This window comes from Pempheris klunzingeri, chromosome 24, assembly GCF_042242105.1.
Source record: "Pempheris klunzingeri isolate RE-2024b chromosome 24, fPemKlu1.hap1, whole genome shotgun sequence".
Classification (NCBI taxonomy): domain Eukaryota; kingdom Metazoa; phylum Chordata; class Actinopteri; order Acropomatiformes; family Pempheridae; genus Pempheris; species Pempheris klunzingeri.
Window position 1 is genome coordinate 1,325,327 of NC_092035.1, and position 18,742 is coordinate 1,344,068.

General features: G+C 41.0%; 1 protein-coding gene across 4 annotated transcripts; it reads left to right on the plus strand.

Moving 5' to 3' along the window:
• Positions 1–1,161: 1,161 nt before the first annotated feature.
• Positions 1,162–18,729, plus strand: bin1b (bridging integrator 1b). 4 transcript variants are annotated; one of them, XM_070855823.1, is made up of 15 exons: positions 1,162–1,514; positions 7,977–8,057; positions 8,322–8,376; positions 8,465–8,559; positions 10,085–10,180; positions 10,377–10,484; positions 12,246–12,331; positions 12,427–12,502; positions 12,605–12,660; positions 12,757–12,801; positions 13,482–13,524; positions 13,842–13,982; positions 16,458–16,511; positions 16,609–16,710; positions 17,317–18,729. In XM_070855823.1, exons 1-15 carry the CDS (start codon positions 1,434–1,436, stop codon positions 17,416–17,418), a joined length of 1,221 nt encoding a protein of 406 aa, XP_070711924.1. In that variant the 5' UTR covers positions 1,162–1,433; the 3' UTR covers positions 17,419–18,729. The 4 variants fall into 4 exon arrangements, 3 of the variants coding, with proteins under 3 accessions (XP_070711924.1, XP_070711922.1, XP_070711923.1); XR_011586028.1 differs by lacking the exon at positions 13,842–13,982 and having other exon boundaries at positions 1,166–1,514; positions 17,317–18,607; positions 18,644–18,729; XM_070855821.1 differs by lacking the exon at positions 13,842–13,982 and having other exon boundaries at positions 1,166–1,514.
• The last annotated feature ends 13 nt before the right edge of the window (positions 18,730–18,742 follow it).

Consider the following 18,742-nt stretch of genomic DNA (forward strand, 5'->3'; position numbering starts at 1 on the left):
TTTTACGGGTTTTTCTTGATGGATTTAAGTGATAAAACACATGCCATGAACGCCAAGGGATATCTTTGATGTTATTTAGTACATTTTAGTGTTTTCTTCACTTAAAAGGGCCTTAATCCATACAGATAATCTATTCAAAACACCTTAAGAGGACAAATAAAAAAGTAAAGTAAAACATAGGAATGTTAAAGATAAAGAAATATATAATAAACACATGATATATGTGTTTGCTTCATAAATATGTAAGTTAAGGGTAATTTTTGATATTATATGGTAGATTTTAGTGTGTTTTTTCACTGAAAAGAGCCTTTACTGCATATATAGGCTGTGTATATTGTAAATTAAGTACAAATACAATAGAATCCATTAATTAATCAATTAATTTACCTTTTAAATACCTGAATACTGCGCAAGAATCCCTTTAAATACCATTAATTCACACCTGAACAAGAACCAAAGCATCAACCGTAAGAACACCTTAAATATGTAAATTAAGGGAAATTCTAATTTATAGTTGTTTTTTTTACCCCTTAAAAAAGCTCTTAACCCTTGCAGGTACATGACCGCCTATAATCCCATTAAAACACCTGCTAAAATCTCTTAATAATTACTTAAACGTTATGGGTGAATTGGTGGGATTTTAAGGTAAAACTTTTGGTTTCATAGTGGATGCTGTGTGTGTAACATTAAGGGAACTTTAAGAGAGATTTTAGAGGAAATAAAAGTGTATTTAAGTGTTGTTTGTTTACAGAAATCTACTGGTGTTTATGAACTTATTATGGGTGCAGAGATATTAAAAAAAAATAGATTTATTTTTGAAATTAAATTATGAGGAAATGAGCCGCGTGTTGTTTTCATTTCTGAGTCTGAAGCACGTGAACGCACCTTGGTTGACACCTACTGGCTTCCTGTTTGGGCTGGTCCCCAGATGGGGGGGGTGGGGGGGCAGGACTGATATAGCCCTCACACCTGACCGCGCGCATAAATAAGGCCGTGCGTAAAGACGGAAACGCACCAGTTGCGTGCGCGCAACAGATGTCGGCTAATAATAACAACCTGCTGCGCCTTTAAGAGGATGACTGAGGAGGAAACCTGATATCTCTCCATATCGAGCTCAAGTCTCCATCAATTAACAGAGAGCCGCGAGCAGGACGGTGTCTGGGTCTGTCCGTCCGCTCTGTGCACCAAACTCCACCTGCTTTTTCTTGTTTTTTTAATTTCCCCGCACACAAACCGGATTAAATTACGCATTGCACCTTTAAGGAGCTGTCACCGGGATTAGAGTTACTGTGCGCGCACTGAGCCAAGTCGGAGGGGTTTTACGCACCGTCGGTTTCCACTGAAGGTTCCCCTTCAACGACACTTCTCCCTCCCGTCTCTTCCTCCTCCTCCTCTTCCTCCTCTTCTTCTTCTCCTCCTCCACGCAGCGCGACATGGCCGAGACACCGAAGGGGGTCACCGCCGGGAAACTGGCCATCAACGTCCAGAAGAGGTTCACCAGGGCGCAGGAGAAGGTAAACTGACCGGACACCTTGAAGCCCAACCGGCCAACTTTTCCCCCTCAAACACGACCAGTGAATCACCCCCGGGGGGGCAGTTAATGTGCTGCTGCACACCAGGCCGCTTAAGGGGGTTTTAAGGGGTTAAATGAACCTTTCCCTTGACCTCAAGTGTTTGTTCACCCAGAAATATACTCATATAAATGTGTGTTTATTGGGTTTAAGGGGTTTTCAGTGGCAACAGGTCAATAGCATTAAGGCCAAATATCAGATTAAACCTTAAAACTTAAAAAGAAACTTAAAAATTAAGTCAGATTTGTGATGTTGTTGTGTTTTTAATGCACAGTTTAAGAGGTGAAATCCCCTTAAAATGCAAATGAGCTTCAACCTCAAAACTGCGCACAACACTGTAAGTTAACTGTTTTAAGAACCCTTATAGCTCATTTAAGGGATTTGTCAAATATTTAAGATTAACCATGAAGCCAAATCCCTTAAGTTTTACCTTAAATTTACCCTTTAATAGCTGTTAAGGTACCTTAATGAGATGATTGACACATTGAAATATATTATGCACAGTTTAAGAGGTAAAATCCCCTTAAAACTCAAACCTGGGGGCAACCCTTTAAGAAAAACACCCTGAATTTTCACTTTAAGTTAAGGGCGTCTTATAAACCCTTAAACTGTGCAGAAAACTTATTATTACAGCTTATTTAAGGGGTTTGTCAAATGTTTGAAATTAAGGGGTAAGTCTTGTGCCACCTTAAGGTGTCCAACTGTCACCATGAAGCCAACTCCCTTAAGTTTTACCTTAAATTAGAGCACTTTAATGTGACAATTGACAGATTGTAAAATATGATGATGCTTTTAATGGAGTTTTAAACGTGTAAAATCCCCTTAAAATTCCTTAAATAACATGAAACTCACTTAAAGGGGCCGTGATTTTTAGATCAGTGGTAAAAAGCAGAAATGTCCTTAATGCTACATCGCCACCCACTTAAACCCCTTAAAGTACAAACACACTGAATTTGTGCCTTAATTTGATAAAAGTTTTACTTAATGTACAAAGGGACGCTTTGAATGGTGTTTGGTAGAGTTAATGGTAAAAATTGGTAAAATTAAGGGATCTTTTGCTACCAAACATATTAATCTAAACCAGGGGTCACCAACCTTTTAGAAGCTGAGAGCTACTTCATGGTACTGAGTCAGACGAAGGGCTACCAGTTTGTCACACTGCTCTGAAATAACAAATGAGCTCAGTTTGCCTTTAGTTATATATTATTATTATAAATGATTAATGATACTCATCTTTGTGAAGACACTGATCACGTTAGTGATTTCTCACAATAATCATCAACAATGACTTAACAAGGTGGGAAACAGATAAAATCAATATTACACATCTAATTTCTATTAGCCCCCAGTTGGACACAGGGGACGTGCCCCCCCCCTTTCCATTAAGTTGTCCCCCCAAAAATCATTGGAAACACATATAAATAATTTGGAATAATATAGTTATGTTCAGTAAAAAGCACAACACACGCGGTGCTAATAATAAACGTAAAACAATGCGTTTCTTAATTGTTGAAAAATTATGACCCCCCTATTCCTCACAGTGGTTTGGTCCACATGCTGTTCTCCGATGCAGCAGCTCTGTTTCAGTGAGTCACCGATAGCAGTTAGCATCGTTGTTTCTTTGATAACTTCTCCGTCTGAAATGCCTCCTTCTTCCTCTTTATCAGAAAATGTGTCGCTCTAAACTGCTGCTGCTGCTTACCCAAAGCTGCCTTCGGCTCTTCCCGGTGGGCAGTTAGCATGGCAGTTAGCATGCTAGTTAGCATGGCAGTTAGCATGCTAGCTCTGTGACACGTAGTGAAGTGTCTCTCCACATTGAGCCGCTTTGTCGTCGCCCCACTAATGAGACACACGTAGTTTTCTTTCACAGTAGTAACAAAGAACTCTTCCTCCCATTCACTGTGAAAATGATGAGCTTTCTTTCTTTTTTCTGCCATGTTTTTTGGGTTAGAAACCGCATTCAGCTCCTTCATCTCCACTGCGCCTGCTAGCTTACTCTGCACGAGCGCCAAAGTTCAACACTGACCTTTGACCTTTGAACTCAAAGAGGTCAGAGTTCACCTAAAACTATCTAAACTAATTCTTTTATTTTTAAGATATTGTCATTTTCAAATCTATATAAATACAAGTGTGATTAAAAAAAGAATAGCAACAGAAAAATATTAAATTTTAGACGCAGCTCACTGGTGAGTTGTGCTATTTTTAGAACAGGCCTGCAGGGGGCGACTCATGTGGTCCTTGGGGGCGACCTGGTGCCCGCGGGCACTGTGTTGGTGACCCCTGATCTAAATGAGGGTGTTTGATGTGTTTTAAGGGGTAAATTAAGGATTAAATCAAGTTTGTGTTATCATACACTTTGGAGGATTAACGCTCTCAAAAACACAGAAAATCATAATTTTAAGAAAGAAAAAGGAAAGAAGGAACAAAATAGCAAATAACTTAAGTCACGTTGCAAATGTCACGTAAGGCGACGATCTGAAATGATTGCAGTTCGGTTTGGTTTAGAAAAAAGAAAAGATTTAAGTTGAAATCATCACGTTAGTTACGGAAATGATGTCACTTCTGTTGTAACTTCTGTTAAAAGCTGCTTTACGTTTGTGGCTTACGTTAAAATAACTCAAACACCTGAGAGAAGTTCTGTTAAATGTTACGTTTTGTACTTGACGTAAGTTAGAATAACTTAATGTTGACGTTTTGGTTCTTTACGGGACGTCAGCATTGCTTTCATGGGTGGAGTTACGGAAGTTATATTATGTTGCTTAAGTCAATCTTTCGTTAAAAATATCGTGACACGACATGACATTCCTGGGGGAAGTTACGCTATGTTACGTAATGTTACGCTAAGTTACGTAATGTTACGTTAAGTTACGTTAAGTTACGTTAAGTTACGTTAAGTTACGTTAAGTTACGTATTGTTACATTATGTTACGTTAAGTTACGTAACAGTTAAAAGTTGAAATTAAATTGACTTTTGGTTTCATGCAAACATCAGTTTTCTGAGTAAAGTATCGGAAGTTACGACACATACATAACGTAATGTAACTTCCGATAAAAATGACGTTACACAACTTAAGTTAAAATAAATCAACTTTGACATTTTCAGCGGCCTCCAGGGTGAAGTTACGTGAGCTGTTCTATGTAACGTATGTGTCGTAACTTCCGATAAAAGTTACGTTAGTTATTTGGCGTCAGTTAAAATAACTAAATATTGACACAAACTTTCATGAGTGAAGTTACGTAAGTTTCTGTACGTTACAAATCTGTCGTAACGTCGGTTAAACGATGCGTCGCGTACATGAAGTCAGTCATAATAACTTTATCGCTCTTTCCACGACGTCACATGACTTCCTGTTTCGCTCCCGTCATCATTTCCTCCCCTTTGAGGACATTTGCTTCGAGGAAACGTAGAAAAGTCTGAACTGGAGGCTTCAGGGTGCCGATGCAGCACAGAGGAGGGAGTTTCAGACGACACTGAGAGCAGCGAGTAAAGAGGAAGGTCAGGGTATCATCTTCCCCGGCGGCCGGCTGAGGTGGAGGAGGGGAGCGCCGGCTTCAGCTGTCCGTCTGCTGGCACGCCGCCCTCCACCCTGTCTGTTCGTGGCTCTGTGGACGGAGCACAAAGAGTCTCAACGTGACGAAAAATAACTTAAACGTTTCAAACAGCGTCACCCAGACGTCCTTAAAGGAAAACAACCTTTTCTGTCTCAAAGTTTATGACTTTTTGTCTCGTTAAATTCTCCTTTTGTTGAGTTTTTGCCATAAATTTACACTTTTACTGTCAATTGTTCTTGTAAAAATGACTTTAATTGCAAAATATTATCATTCGTCATCGTTCTATAATCATGTTTTGGCTTCTTCTCGTAAAGTTTCACCTTAATCTCATATTATTCCCACATGACTCTCAGAATTAAGGCTTGATTCTCAGAATATTATCACTCTTTTATCCAAATGTCAGAGTTTTCTTTTAATTGTTGGTCAAACATGGCGGCCACAGTTTTACATCAGAGAGACAAAGACGGAAAGATTCAGGGGAAATAATCTCTATAATCTGTAGGTGAGAAACAAGAAGTTTGTTGTTTGTGGGTTATTGATCGATCAGGTTTGAGCGAAGAGCGATGATGATTGAACTTTTTTAAGAGGATGTTTCTGCGTTTGTGTGCAAAAATCAGAGAGATTTCACCATCTTTATGTCACTTAATGACACTTTTCTCTCAGACTTTAAATATTTCTACACATTTCATTAAAGAAAACCCAACAGAGTCACAGAAATGTTGACAAAGAGACAGAAAACAACCACAAAGAGACAGAAAATGGCCACAAAAACAGACTTTGGTTTGTTAAAATGGTGAAAACTAGTCACTCCTTCACAATAAAAGCACCACCACCTCGTATCTGTGTGTATTTACGGTCCAGCTCTGTGTTTTTATTCCTCTCTGTGATCAGTAATTTGAATCCCGAGTTAACAAACCTCAAAGTCGCCCTGCTTGGCCTGCACACCTGTCCCTCCCAGGACTCCCAGCATGCCTCACTGCTGTGGGCGGGGCTCGGATGTGTGTGTGTGTGTGTGTGGGGTGTGTGTATCTATCTTTAGCCCTGCTGGGCCTCCTCCTCATCACTCTTAATACCCCACAAACTGCCTCTGTGTGTGTGTGAGAGGGTATTTTTGGGGGCTTGAAATTGAACACCTAACACACACACACACACACACACACACACACACACCGAAGCATGCTCCATTGCACCTTTACGTTTGCGGTACAAAGCGGCGTTTTCCTTCCACGCAGGTGAACGCAGCACCGTGATATGATATTTCCAGGCTTTTAAGAGAATCCCCTGAATGCACCACGACACGTCTGACTGGTGCTCAAACATCCGACAGCCGCTGAGGGCTGTGAAGGCAACACCAGCTGTGTGGTCCAAATATAGGTCTGGATTTTAATAGATGCGACTGGTTAAAACACCTAAATGTCAAGAAAGGCTGCGGCTTTTTCCACCGGAGCACAACAAACTAAAAAGATAATCACTTTTACAGACTTTCAAAAAGTTTGGCTTCAAGTGAAGTTTCACATGTGACACAAAATAATCTGAATATAAGAAAAATATCCAGAAATGTAATAAACTCTGAATATAAACTGGTGCAGGTGATGTTGTACATGCAGTCATTTGATCAAACTGTTCAGTCAAATTAAATATAAATGCTGCATTCACTGACTTGTGTTTGCAGTCGGACAAGCACACAGAGGACAAAAACAAACACCTGAACGGGAAAATAAGACGTATATTTACTGAAGTACAGAGAGAAGTGACGTTTTTGAACTCCACTACTTTTATCTGATTACTTCTTACTTTCTAGATGAGGTTTCTGACATGAAACAGCAGAAGTTTCCTTTAAATGACGAATCCAAGCAAAGAGCAAAGAAAAGTTCACAAAAAAATTAATTTGTGTGTCAGAATTTAGTTAGTTTGCTCTTTTTCTCCTGTTAATCAGGTTCATCCACAGAAATACGAAATACTTTTACTGTGGACACTTTAAGTACTTTTACCTCACTGTGTGAGCTGCAGTGTGTGTGTGTGTGTGTGTGTGTGTGTGTGTGTGTGTGTGTGTGTGTGTGTGTGTGTGTGTGTCCCAGGATTAGAGCGGCAGCAGGTGGTGATGGTTCAGATCAGATTAGCTGCTGAGCTCGTCCAACAAAACAAGCGTCTTGATTTCCTCTAAAACGACCTTTAAAATGACCAGCGCACACACACACACACACACACACACACACACACACACACACACACACACACACAGGAAGTAGATTTATGGATTAATACAGGTGACATATTATATGTCATGTCAAAACACCTCTTAATATTTAAATCCAACTATAATTCTGTTTTATTGTGTGTTTATGGACGTGATCAGACCAGTAAATTAAAAGAAAAATATATATTGTGTAAATATAATATTTTAAAAATGTATTTCAATAATTATAATAATTATAAATATAATTAAATTAGAAAAAAGAAAAATACTGTAAAATATTAAAGAAAAAGAAAATGACTTACATAAAATAAGATAATTAGATAGATAAATAGATAATTGGAAACCAAATGAAATAAAAAACAAAAATGTAAAATAAAATAATTATTATATATCAAGATAGTAATAAAAGTTGACAGTGACAGTACAGTGCAGGTGTGACAGGAGGCTACAGGTCTGATATTGATCTCTATCACCTGATAATCAGTCAGTAGCAGCTGAAACATTACTGCAGCGTTGACCTTTGACCTCCTCGTCCTGACATCCTGAACGTGAACGCAGCTTCAAACTGGAACACACACACACACACACACACACACACATCCTCTGATTAACTGATCGATTGGTGGATTTCTGATCGATTGTCGTCTCCTCCGCAGGTGTTGCAGAAACTCGGCAAAGCGGAGGAGACCCGGGATGCCGCGTTCGAGGAGATGGTGGCCAACTTCAACAAGCAGATGGTCGGTTTGCCAACTTTAAAAAAAAAAATCATGTTTTAATCATCATGTCTGAAAATATAGAACGTTTTCTCTAAAAACTGCCTTTTTTTGAATGTACTTTGGTGCACGGGGTAATCAGATTACAAGAAATAAGAATATGTTTCATGTTACTAAAATGCAATGTGTGTTCAGTGAGTGACGTCTGACCCTGTGGAGACATCTGAGGGCTGAACTAATGCTGTATTTATGTTTGAATTACCTTTCCTGCTGTTTGGGCTCTTTCAGACAGAAGGCACCAAACTGCAGAAGGACCTGAAAACCTACCTGATAGCCGTGAAAAGTGAGTGACCTTTAGAGAAATGAAGCCGATCAGCTGCTGCACCAGCTGAGAGCTCATTTTATTCCTTTTTTTGTGCTCTTTGTTGCAGCGATGCACGATGCGTCACGGCGGCTGCAGGACTGTCTGGCCGACATGTACGAACCCGAGTGGTTTGGTAAAGAGGAGATCGACTCGCTGGCAGAGGTGAGACGAGGACACGGCAGTAAGAGGAGGAACATTTACTTTTCCTTTCTTCTTCCTGTCGTCTTTGCTTCCACCTCAGCTGGACTTAAAGAAGAACTCCAGTACTTTTACACCTGGGCCCTATTTTTTTTACATTATGGAAAGGATCCCTACAGCCGTTATATCGCTCTCTGCACACACACCAGACTCCATTCACGAAAACACAAATTTTACATGGGAGTTGCTGCATTACCGCAATCTCACTCAGTTCATTTTTTTGTGATATTATGTGACTTTTGGTGTTTTAAATATAGTTCAGATCCAGTGCAGTATTTGTGTAGCACACAATAAGACAAACAAACTAATCAATCAAGGCAGCAGTAGCCCAGTAACTCCTGTGTCCTGTTCTCTAAAATCCCTGTTTTAGTGAATGTAGTCTGGTGTGTGTGCTGTTTGTGGTTAAACCAAAAGGATCTTCCAGGTCTCTCTCTGTAGGGATCCTTTACATGATGCTGTCACACACTTAGAATAACACTCTGAGCCTGTCAGTGGATCAAACAAGCTCTTTTAGTGGACCTACTGTGATCTACTGGACCAGTTCCAACACTTTTAGTACCTACCAGTCATTTAGACACCAGAATATGCATAAATGAATCCTTTCTTTCCTTCTCCGGTCTCTTTTCCTTCTTTCTCCCGCTAACACACTCTCTCTCTCTCTCTTTCTGACCTGCATGCATCTCTCTTTCCGCCATGAAGGAGTTGATAGAGAAGGAGATGGACATTAACCTGGAGGTAAAAGGCTGCGGCGGCGTCCAGTGTTTCCCACAGTGTTATTTCACCAGCCGATCGGTGAACAGTTCACACCAGGAAACAAAACTGCTGGATGAATAAACTTAGTGAACATGTGGGAAACACGGGCCCAGCTGTGCAGTAGAGGAGGTTTTAGAGCAGAGCTGTACTGCAGTATTTCCATTTTAGGGAAATATTACACATTTTACTCCTCTACAGCTGGTTAGTTTGAGGATTTAGATAATTAATACAAAATAGTAAGTAGATAATATGTGATATATGATAATGACATGATAATATAATATATGATAAATGATGATTATATACTAATTTTGGTGCTTTAAGTGTATTATAATACTTCTATATATATTTATATATAATCATTTATATATAATATATATATATTTAATACTACTATTTCAATACTACTTTAATACTAATAATTTTGTACTTTTCTGCTACTTTAAGTCTACTAGTGATATCTAATATTTATTTATTTATAAAATAAAATAATAATAATAACAATAATGTTATTATTATTATTGTTATTATTAATTTAATTGTAAAAAGTAATTGTAGCCTAAAAATATCAGAAATTGTGTCGAAGAGAGTAGAAGTAGAAAACAGAGAATCCTCCGACGTCTTTGGTTTTAGTTTATCTGTAGTTATTATTGTTCTTCTTCTTCTTCTGATGATGATGATGATGATGAATGTGTGTGTGTGTGTGTGTGTGTGTGTGTGTGTGTGTGTGTGTCAGGACACAGACACTCTGTGGTTGGACTACCACCAGAACATCAGCGACACGTCTCTGGTCTCCATGGATACGTACCTGACCCAGTTTCCTGATATCAAGGTGTGTTTGTGTTGCTAAACGTAATGCTAAATAATTCACCAGATCATATTATTTCAAACAAAGAGAGTATTAAACATTTAACCTAAAATCATCACAGCTGGATTAGGGATTATTGTCACTATTTAGAGTTTTCAAAACAAATGTTGGAGGTGATGCTAACGCTAATGCTAATGCTAACGCTAACGCTCTGCTGCAGGCGCGCATAGCGAAGCGCGACAGGAAGATGGTGGACTTCGACAGCGCCCGGCATCACTTCACCTCCCTGCAGAAAGGAAAGAAGAAGGACGAGGCCAAGATCGCCAAGGTAACCGCCACGGGTGTGTGTGTGTGTGCACGTGTGTGTGTGTGTGTGTGTGTGTGTGTGTGTGATGCTTGTGCTAAAGTTTAAAGGAATAGTTCAGACTTTTTCACTTAAGGCGGTATGAGTTGCTCATTGCCGGGACAGCTCATACCACCTTAAGTCAAAAAATGGAAGCAACTGTGCACTTTAATTTGTTGTCTAATTAACGCTTGTTATATTCATTAAAACTGACGGATTCTCCTAATTGCTAAATGCTAATTAACCTGTTTGCGTTTGTCTTGAATTGTTGTTTGCTTTCTCTCTCTCTCTCCTCTGCCACTCTGTCTCTTCTCTTCATCCTTCCTCCCTCTTCCTCCTCCTCTTCTTCCTCCCTCCTGCATGGTGTGTGTGGTTAGCCAGCAGCCCTGTTGGAGATGGCGGCTCCCAGCTGGGCTCAGGGTTTGATATCAGCCCACCAGGTGGCTCAGACTAGCCTCTCCTACAACCAGGTGAAACTCTGGTTCATCACTGACTCCCCCCTCCTCACCCCAAAGCTGTTAGCCAGGCTCTCTCCTCACGATCAGCGCCGGCTAGGCTAGGCTAGGCTAGCTCAGTTTTAATGAAGTATTGCTGTGAAGTTTCGGAAGTCATTGCCCGTGGTTACAACACCTGGTTACGCTGTGAGAACACCGTTGCTAGGCAACATGAGCGCTAAAATAACGGCGAAATGCCCAAACACTACGTCACTTTGACTCGTAGAGCTCCGTGACCAAAGAGAAACCTGTAGGTACAGTTGTAGTGACGTCTTTTTCAGTTTGTGGTCTTTACTTATCGCTAAAATGCCGTTATAGCCACCGAGGCTAACAATTTAGCTAGCTAGCGAGCGGGTAATGCATCAATAAATATAAAATCAACATCCTTCTCAGAAAAGCAACGAAAGTTATGCTATATTTTACCTACTGTTTGACCTCCTGTACTCATTAAATATACATCAATATATCAGGTTTCAATACTTCTGCTTTGTGACCAAATACCTGCAGAACAAATGACAATGTGTTTAGTGCTAATTAGCAAATGTTAGCATGCTGACAGACAGTGAACATCAGTGTTAGCTGCTAGCGTTAGCATTTAGCCCGGCTGCAGCATCTCTTGTTTTTTATTCCAGGTTTGTGTTTTTTTGTGTTGTATTTATCTTGATCATGATTTATCTTTTTTTTGTTTTGCTTTCATCACAGTGGAGACTTTACGTATGGAATTGCACGTTGCGTAACACATTTACACGTATTCACTGAGGACACCACATATAAATTACAGCTTTACGTACGTTTATATTCACATAATGAATGAATGAATGAATACCCCGGCTCACAGAACCAAACAAATCACTTCAGTCCATTAAACCATCTCTTTTGGATCATTATTTGGCTCCAGAGTCGTCGCTCTGTGGTCAAAGTTACATGAATATTCACTCCAAACAGGCCTGGAGCTCGTCGTCCGGCTGATCGTGTGCAGAGAGCCTCACTGTGATTTGACCCCCGACCCAAACTGCTGTTTACGTTGTTTTTGTGTCGCTACATTTGACAGAATCACCCTTTTTATTTACTTTGCATCGTTGCTCAGACGTTCACAGCATCCACAAGCCTGTAGCTATTAAACCCTGTATGTGTTTGTCTGCATGCATGCATGCCTTTCTCAAGCAGTGTGTGTTACAGACGCACAGAGTACAGGTGTGTTATTCTGTGTGTGTGTGTGTGTGTGTGTGTGTGTGTGTGTGTGTGTGTGCAGGCGGAGGAGGAGCTGGGCCGAGCTCAGAGGATTTTCGAGGAGCTGAACGTGGAGCTACAAGACGAGCTTCCAGCACTGTGGGACAAGTGAGCTGCTTTTTTTTGCTCTTCTTCTATGAAATCTTTAACGTCATCTCAGTCCAAATGTCTAAAAGTGTGTGTGTGTGTGTGTGTGTGTGCAGTCGTGTTGGCGTCTATGTTAACACATTCCAGGGTCTGGCAGGTCAGCAGGAGAAGTTCCACAAGGAAATGAGCAAGGTTAGTCCAACCGTCCGCGTGTGATTGATCAACCAAACAGAAGTGATCGGCTGATGCATTGACGAGGCGGCGGCCATCTTTGTCTGCTCTGTGTCTCCTCAGCTCAGCCAAAACCTGAACGACATCATGACCAAACTGGAAGAGCAGCGGGAGCTGAAGTAAGTGAGAGTTTTCACACAGACGCTTTAGATCTTGAAGCCGTAAAAACATGTAGAGCTGGTGAGTAACGCTCCTCACACCGCCCCCCACTGCAGAAAAGGAGGTACTGCAGCGGCAAAGACAGCCGATGATGCCAAGAGGTAAAAACGTGCAGCACGTCCGTCCTCACCGAGGCCGAGCATGCAGCGCTTCAGCCTAACAAATGAACTTGTTTGTTTTGGCAGCAGTGGAATTCAAACGGCAGGTGTAAAGAGAATAAGATGTTTAACTCTTTACAACCTGTGAGTTATTTAAAACTGAGTATTGTTGTAATATTACTTGTCATATGATTAACAAACAGAGTAACTTCCGTCTTAAACAGCTTGTATCTCTCCTCCTCGCCACAGTTTGCTTTGCTCTTGCTCTAAAAAGCTCAAATCTAAGGCAGAAAGGTGTTGTTGTGTTGTCAGAGGTCAATGGTTTGCTCATCGGTAGCTTCAGAACAGGTGCTCAGGGAGTGAAGGATTCAAACCTGTGACCTGCTCTGCTTCTCTAACGCCTCCCGTCCTCCTCCTGTTCTGTTTTTGTCTGAATGTGCACGTGTGTAAATGTTAGTTTGAAGCTTTTTGTCGCCCTCATGTGGACAGAGCTGCAACCTGCACGTGTGAGGAGTCTGAGTCAGTTTATCTTTCCTCTTTTCTCTTATTTATTCTCATTTATTCTCTTTCTCTCTGCTGTCTTTCTCTAACTTCTGTCCCTATTTTCATGCTAACATCTTTTCTCTTCCATTTTACAATTCTCTCTCTCCTAACTCTTGTCTTTCTCTTTTTCTTTCTCTCAGTGAGGAAGCCAACCACAGCGAATCAGCAAGCTCGGCACCAAAGGTAAAAACACAGAGTGTATAAACTGTATTTATTAACTATGAGAATGAAGCTGCCGGATAAAAATGACTTTAACTCAGTGGCTTCTTCACACAAAGCACCCAAATGCAGTTAAAATGAGAAGAGATCAGCATGAAATTACAGGAGAAGAAGAAGAAACTGATGATGGACTGAAGGCCTCAGTATCAAAGAATCATCGTTGCTACAATAACCATGAAAAACTCGCCCACATCCTCTGATGTACTAATGTGTCTCCCTCACTGCTTTTGCATGCATGCTCGTGTGTGCCGTGTGGTTTTTCTTTAACCTTACTGGTGCAGAAGCCCGGTCCTCCTCCCAGCCGGCCTCCGCCCCGACTGACGCCGTCTCCGGACCAGAGACAGCAGCACGCCGACATGTACGCGGACGAGGCCTCGGCGCCGGACGCCGACACTCAGTCCGCCTCCACAACGACACAGCAGGTCAGACTAGTTCTACATCCTGGGTATATTGAAAAAGATCATTATGAAGACTAGAGGGGGACAATAAAACTAAAACAATAAACTAATGTTACAAATACAAGTTGTACTCGCTTAACTAGAGTCTGACCAACATAGAGGCTTATTAGATATATACATCAATGAGCCACTGAATGTTTAGTGTAGTTTTTTCAGCCTCATGTAACCAGGAAAGCCTCAAGTGGCAGAAGGGAAGAAAAATACAACAAAATAGAGCAAGAGTGTGAAATTAAAGAGCCAGAAGGGAAATCAGAGAGATTTGTTCAGTGCAAATATAATTATGATAAGAAATCTTTCTATAATCTGGTGGGAGCATGTAGAGATTAAACAGAAGAGGACCATGAATGGTACCCTGAGGAACTCCACATTTTTCCGTTTTTTTTGCCCCAGCTCTGTTCAAAATGATCAATTATCTCATATTTACTGTTACTGTTGTCTTTGCCAGTAAAGTTTATCCCTTAGATGTATTTTTTTAACACAAATCTTAAGTGATTCTTGCCAAAATCTTTGTTTATATTAAGACATTAGTTGAAAAAAATCCACATTAACTTTATGGAATTTCAGCGTCCTCAAATATTGAAATCAGTCTTGACCTAAAAAGCACCAGGACTGTATGCACAGCTTCATAATGTTTGATGTGGTCTATTTATTTCTACCAGATGTTTGCAGATATTAAACCTCCGACAGCATTCACTCCCGCAGATAGAAAACCCTCCTAACCTCAGTGTGTGTGTGTGTGTGTGTGTGTGAGGCAGCGTGAGCCCTGCTCGGGGGTGAACCTGCTGGATTGGGATGTGGAGGTATTACAGCCCATCACATTTCCAGCTCCCCAGGTGGGTTCGCTTCAAAGGTTCAAAGGTCGGCGGAGTGTCAGAGCTGAAGTGATGAGGGCTGTGTTTACAGGCAGAGGGTAGAAGATAATATAATCAGTATTTTAGGGGTCAAATTTGGGGTCAAAATTGAGTTTTTAAGTCCTGTAAAGATCTTTAATATTTTTGGACTGCATGGAAACACAGTCTCTGTCTTCTGGGGCCGAGGAAATATTCTTCTGAGTGTGTGTGTGTGTGTTGCGTCAGGAAGTAACCCCCTAGTTTTTGTTTATTTTAACTGCATGGCTTTGCACAGACATGAACATTCAGCCTCACTTTGCATGCAAGTGTCTGTTTACTTTGATACTCATCAGCTGATCAGATTGATTAATGATGGAGATGGGTTAAATGTGCTTCAGGTAGTCCAGGAAGAGCCTGAACAGCTTTTAGAAGCGTTTATTTGGTTCTGCTTTTAGTGTCTTTTTGAATTTAATAGTTGTTTCTTTCCAGGTTTATATTATATATTAAAATAACTCCACAATAAATCCTCCAAAAAGCAAGAATGAGAGAAGATTTCATTATAAAATGACTTAGAGCTGAATAACCAATTACTCATCAACAGAAGATTAATCTGCAACTGTTTTTATAATCGTTAAAATTGTGTTTCAAGCAAAAACATGTTTGTGTTTTGAAGAACTGGGTGAATTTGTGCTTCCCTTGAAACACATTGAGCTCCTGTGTGCTGCTTTAATGCTTTAAGTGTGAGCGAAGGCTTTCAGCTCACTGCTTGTCTCGTCTCTTACTGCCCCGCGGAAGGAGCCGGCATGGGACTCGTGGGTAAGAGTGTGTTCGTAACAGAGAAATGTCCGTTCTCGTTTATTTTCTGTAATGAGCGTGTAAAGCAAAGAGAAGAAGAAGACAGATGTAGTTACTGCAGTAGTTTGTCCACGTCAAAGCACCACCACAGCTTTTCTTCTTTATCTATTTATTGATGGTGGAATAACTCTCCAACTACGTCTTTTTTCATCAAAACCTCCTTCCTTTGCACAACCCCGGGTCGTGACCTTTATTAAACGCCTCCAACCTTTGCCAAACCAACTGCTCCTCCGTCACCCGCCTCCCACAACCCTCCTCCCGTCCTTCCACCTACTCTTCCCGCCACCACCTCTGACCTTCTGTAGCGAGAACAGGCGGCCGCAGAGCAGCAATCCCAGTATGACGATGACGATCAATACCCAGAGGAGGCCCAAGGAGGCTGGGATGACAGTGAAGGCAACACCCAGAGCTACGCCCAGCCAAGCTGGGACGATGCAGAAGCAGCTCCGTGTCAGGAGAGCTGGGCGGACGCCGGAGGGTACACCGAGCCCAACTGGGACGACGATGGCGCCCAAGTGGGACAGGGTGGCTGGGACGATGATGGAGAGGACCAGGTAGGGTCGGATGGACGGGGAGGCGGAGGGATCTCAGCAGGAAGCCTGGAAATCAAGAATCCAAAGCCCCTCTTCATTCTTCTCTCTTTTCTCTCCTTTGAACTACTTTTCTCTGTTAAACATCTTTCCGTCTACATTAACCGTTTCTCTGACTTCCCCAATAATACACCCCGGACGTTTGTGCTCATGTTTTGGTACAGAGTGCGGTGACCAACGGCTCAGACGGCGAGCTCCCTCCAGGATTCCTCTACAAGGTTAAACAACTTTATTACAACACGCTGGCTCTGAATACCGACGTGACTCTGGACATATTCAGTGAAAACCTTCATGTGGGTCGTTTCTTTCCTCCAGGTAAAGGCGATACATGATTACGCCGCTACTGACGGTGATGAGCTGGAGCTGAAGATGGGAGATGTTGTACTGGTTTTGGCCTTTGACTCCCCAGACGAACAGGTCGCTGACACACACTGTCTTTCACTATCAGTGTAACATCTCCTCCTTTGTATATGAGTGTTTTCATGAAGAGCTGAACAATATCTCCTCCTTTTTATGTTTTAGTAGCTTTTATTGGGCTTTTCTTAATGGCTGTCGTCTTTGAATTATTGCTTATATGAGTGTGAATGCCTGAAATGTTCATAATTTAGTGAGTAAACTAGACACAACCAAACAGTAACACCCAACAACCTCTGTTTGCTGTTTTTGCTGTCGCCATGTTGGTTATTTGGAGCTAGATATGACGCCTAATGTTTTTCCCCCCCTCTGATTGGTTAGATTTAGGCACGACTAGCCCCCCCGCCCCAAGTCCTCCCCCCCTCCCTGGTGTATCTTCCTCTAAATGGACCATAATTTACTGAATGAACATCCTGATGTGCTGAAGAAGACTGTAAACTAGAGACTGAGAGCATGTTGGACATTAGAAAGAATGCAGATTTAAGACTCTTCAGTATCGGCCTCACTTTTTTTTGATAACAGATTTTCCTAGCAGATACTTACTATTAACTTAACTTAGACTTTGTTGTTTCTGCACTGAAGCTCAGTTTGCATTCTGTCTTCCTGCAGGACGACGGCTGGCTCTTGGGCGTGAAGGAGCCTCACTGGGTGCAGAACAAAGATATTTCAGCCAAAGGTGTTTTCCCCGAGAACTTTACCCAGAAGGTTTGAGGTTTATGCCACATAAAGATTCTGATTCTGCCACTCTACGGTGCCCCAAACTCCTCAGATATCTTATCTGGCAAAGACGCGGTTGAATCGTCACTAAATGTCTATTTACAACCCAAAATGATATACTAGTACATCACAATGACTATTACACCAAGTGATCTGTTTGTGCAGATTAAAACGACTCTTCAGTGATCCCATGAACACATTTATGCAACCTAAAAGATGAAAATAAAGAACGCACCTTGTGGTAAACGATGCGTCTAAAATGCTTTAGTCAAATTGTACACCCAAAATTAAACGTATTAATTTGTTTTTCTTTTGATTTCTTATTCCTGAGTGATTTATATTGCTGCTGAACTCAAACGAAACACAAAATAATAAGTGGGCAATATTCACAAAGGAGAAATAAGTAATGGATGTACTGTATGAATGTCAAAGTATTTTATGTTGTGTACTGTCAACGGCTTTTTTGAAAAATGTCTGTTTTCAGAACTTTTCACGGTTGCTTGCATGAAGCCTGTGGTTGTGCTGTCATTTACGGTGACACCAGGCGGGGTTTCTCTATGAAATGTGATTGTCTGAAAAGTGCAGGTGTCCTAGAATAGAGCCCTGGAGAACACCGCAGATACGAACGGTATGTTTTATCCGATGCATTATCAAAGTCTATTACAGTTTCTTGGGGTTGTAGGATTAACAAAGGGAACAGTAGTTTTTCATGTTTTATCGGCCATTTTGTGGACATGACTTGATGTGTGGCTTAAATTTTCTAATGCACATATGGTTTTATTTTGATTTTTGAGTCATATTTTCATTGATGGAAGAAATGTAAAACCTTATCATCAAACTCAGCTGCTGATTTTTTCCTTCTTTTTCTTTGGTTACCACTATTTATGACTAGTTTTCCACTAGTTTAACTGTTGTATTATTAGACAGGAGATGTGTTATTTAACTCTTTTTAGTCCTTTTCATATGGAATTGATTCTGGATCTCTGTGCTCTTGTGGACAAAACTATCCAAGACTGGATTACTTCTGTGCAGACACACTTTGTTTTTGTTTTTTCCAGCAAAATCAGACTTTGAGGAGTCCATGACTGCAATGCAAGCAGCTAAATGAGCGACTGAGGCTAAAACATTTGAAATATGAGCCTGATTTAAACTAGTTCTAACCAAATGTCCTGCAGAAACCAAAGTTAAACCCATGCAAAAGGTATTTTACGTTGTGCAGGATGATGATTAAGGAAACCAGTCCAAGTGGTAACTAATGCACCATCTGTTGGATCAAATCAGTATCATTAAAGATGAATGAATCAACATCTGCTGTGTT

Coding starts and splice junctions, on each gene's coding strand:
- bin1b (XM_070855823.1), top strand. CDS start 1,434: ATGGCCGAGACACCGAAGGGGGTCACCGCCGGGAAACTGGCCATCAAC. Junction 13,525..13,841: donor CAGCAAGCTCGGCACCAAAG/GTAAAAACACAG, acceptor TTACTGGTGCAG/AAGCCCGGTCCTCCTCCCAG. Junction 16,512..16,608: donor CTCCAGGATTCCTCTACAAG/GTTAAACAACTT, acceptor TCTTTCCTCCAG/GTAAAGGCGATACATGATTA.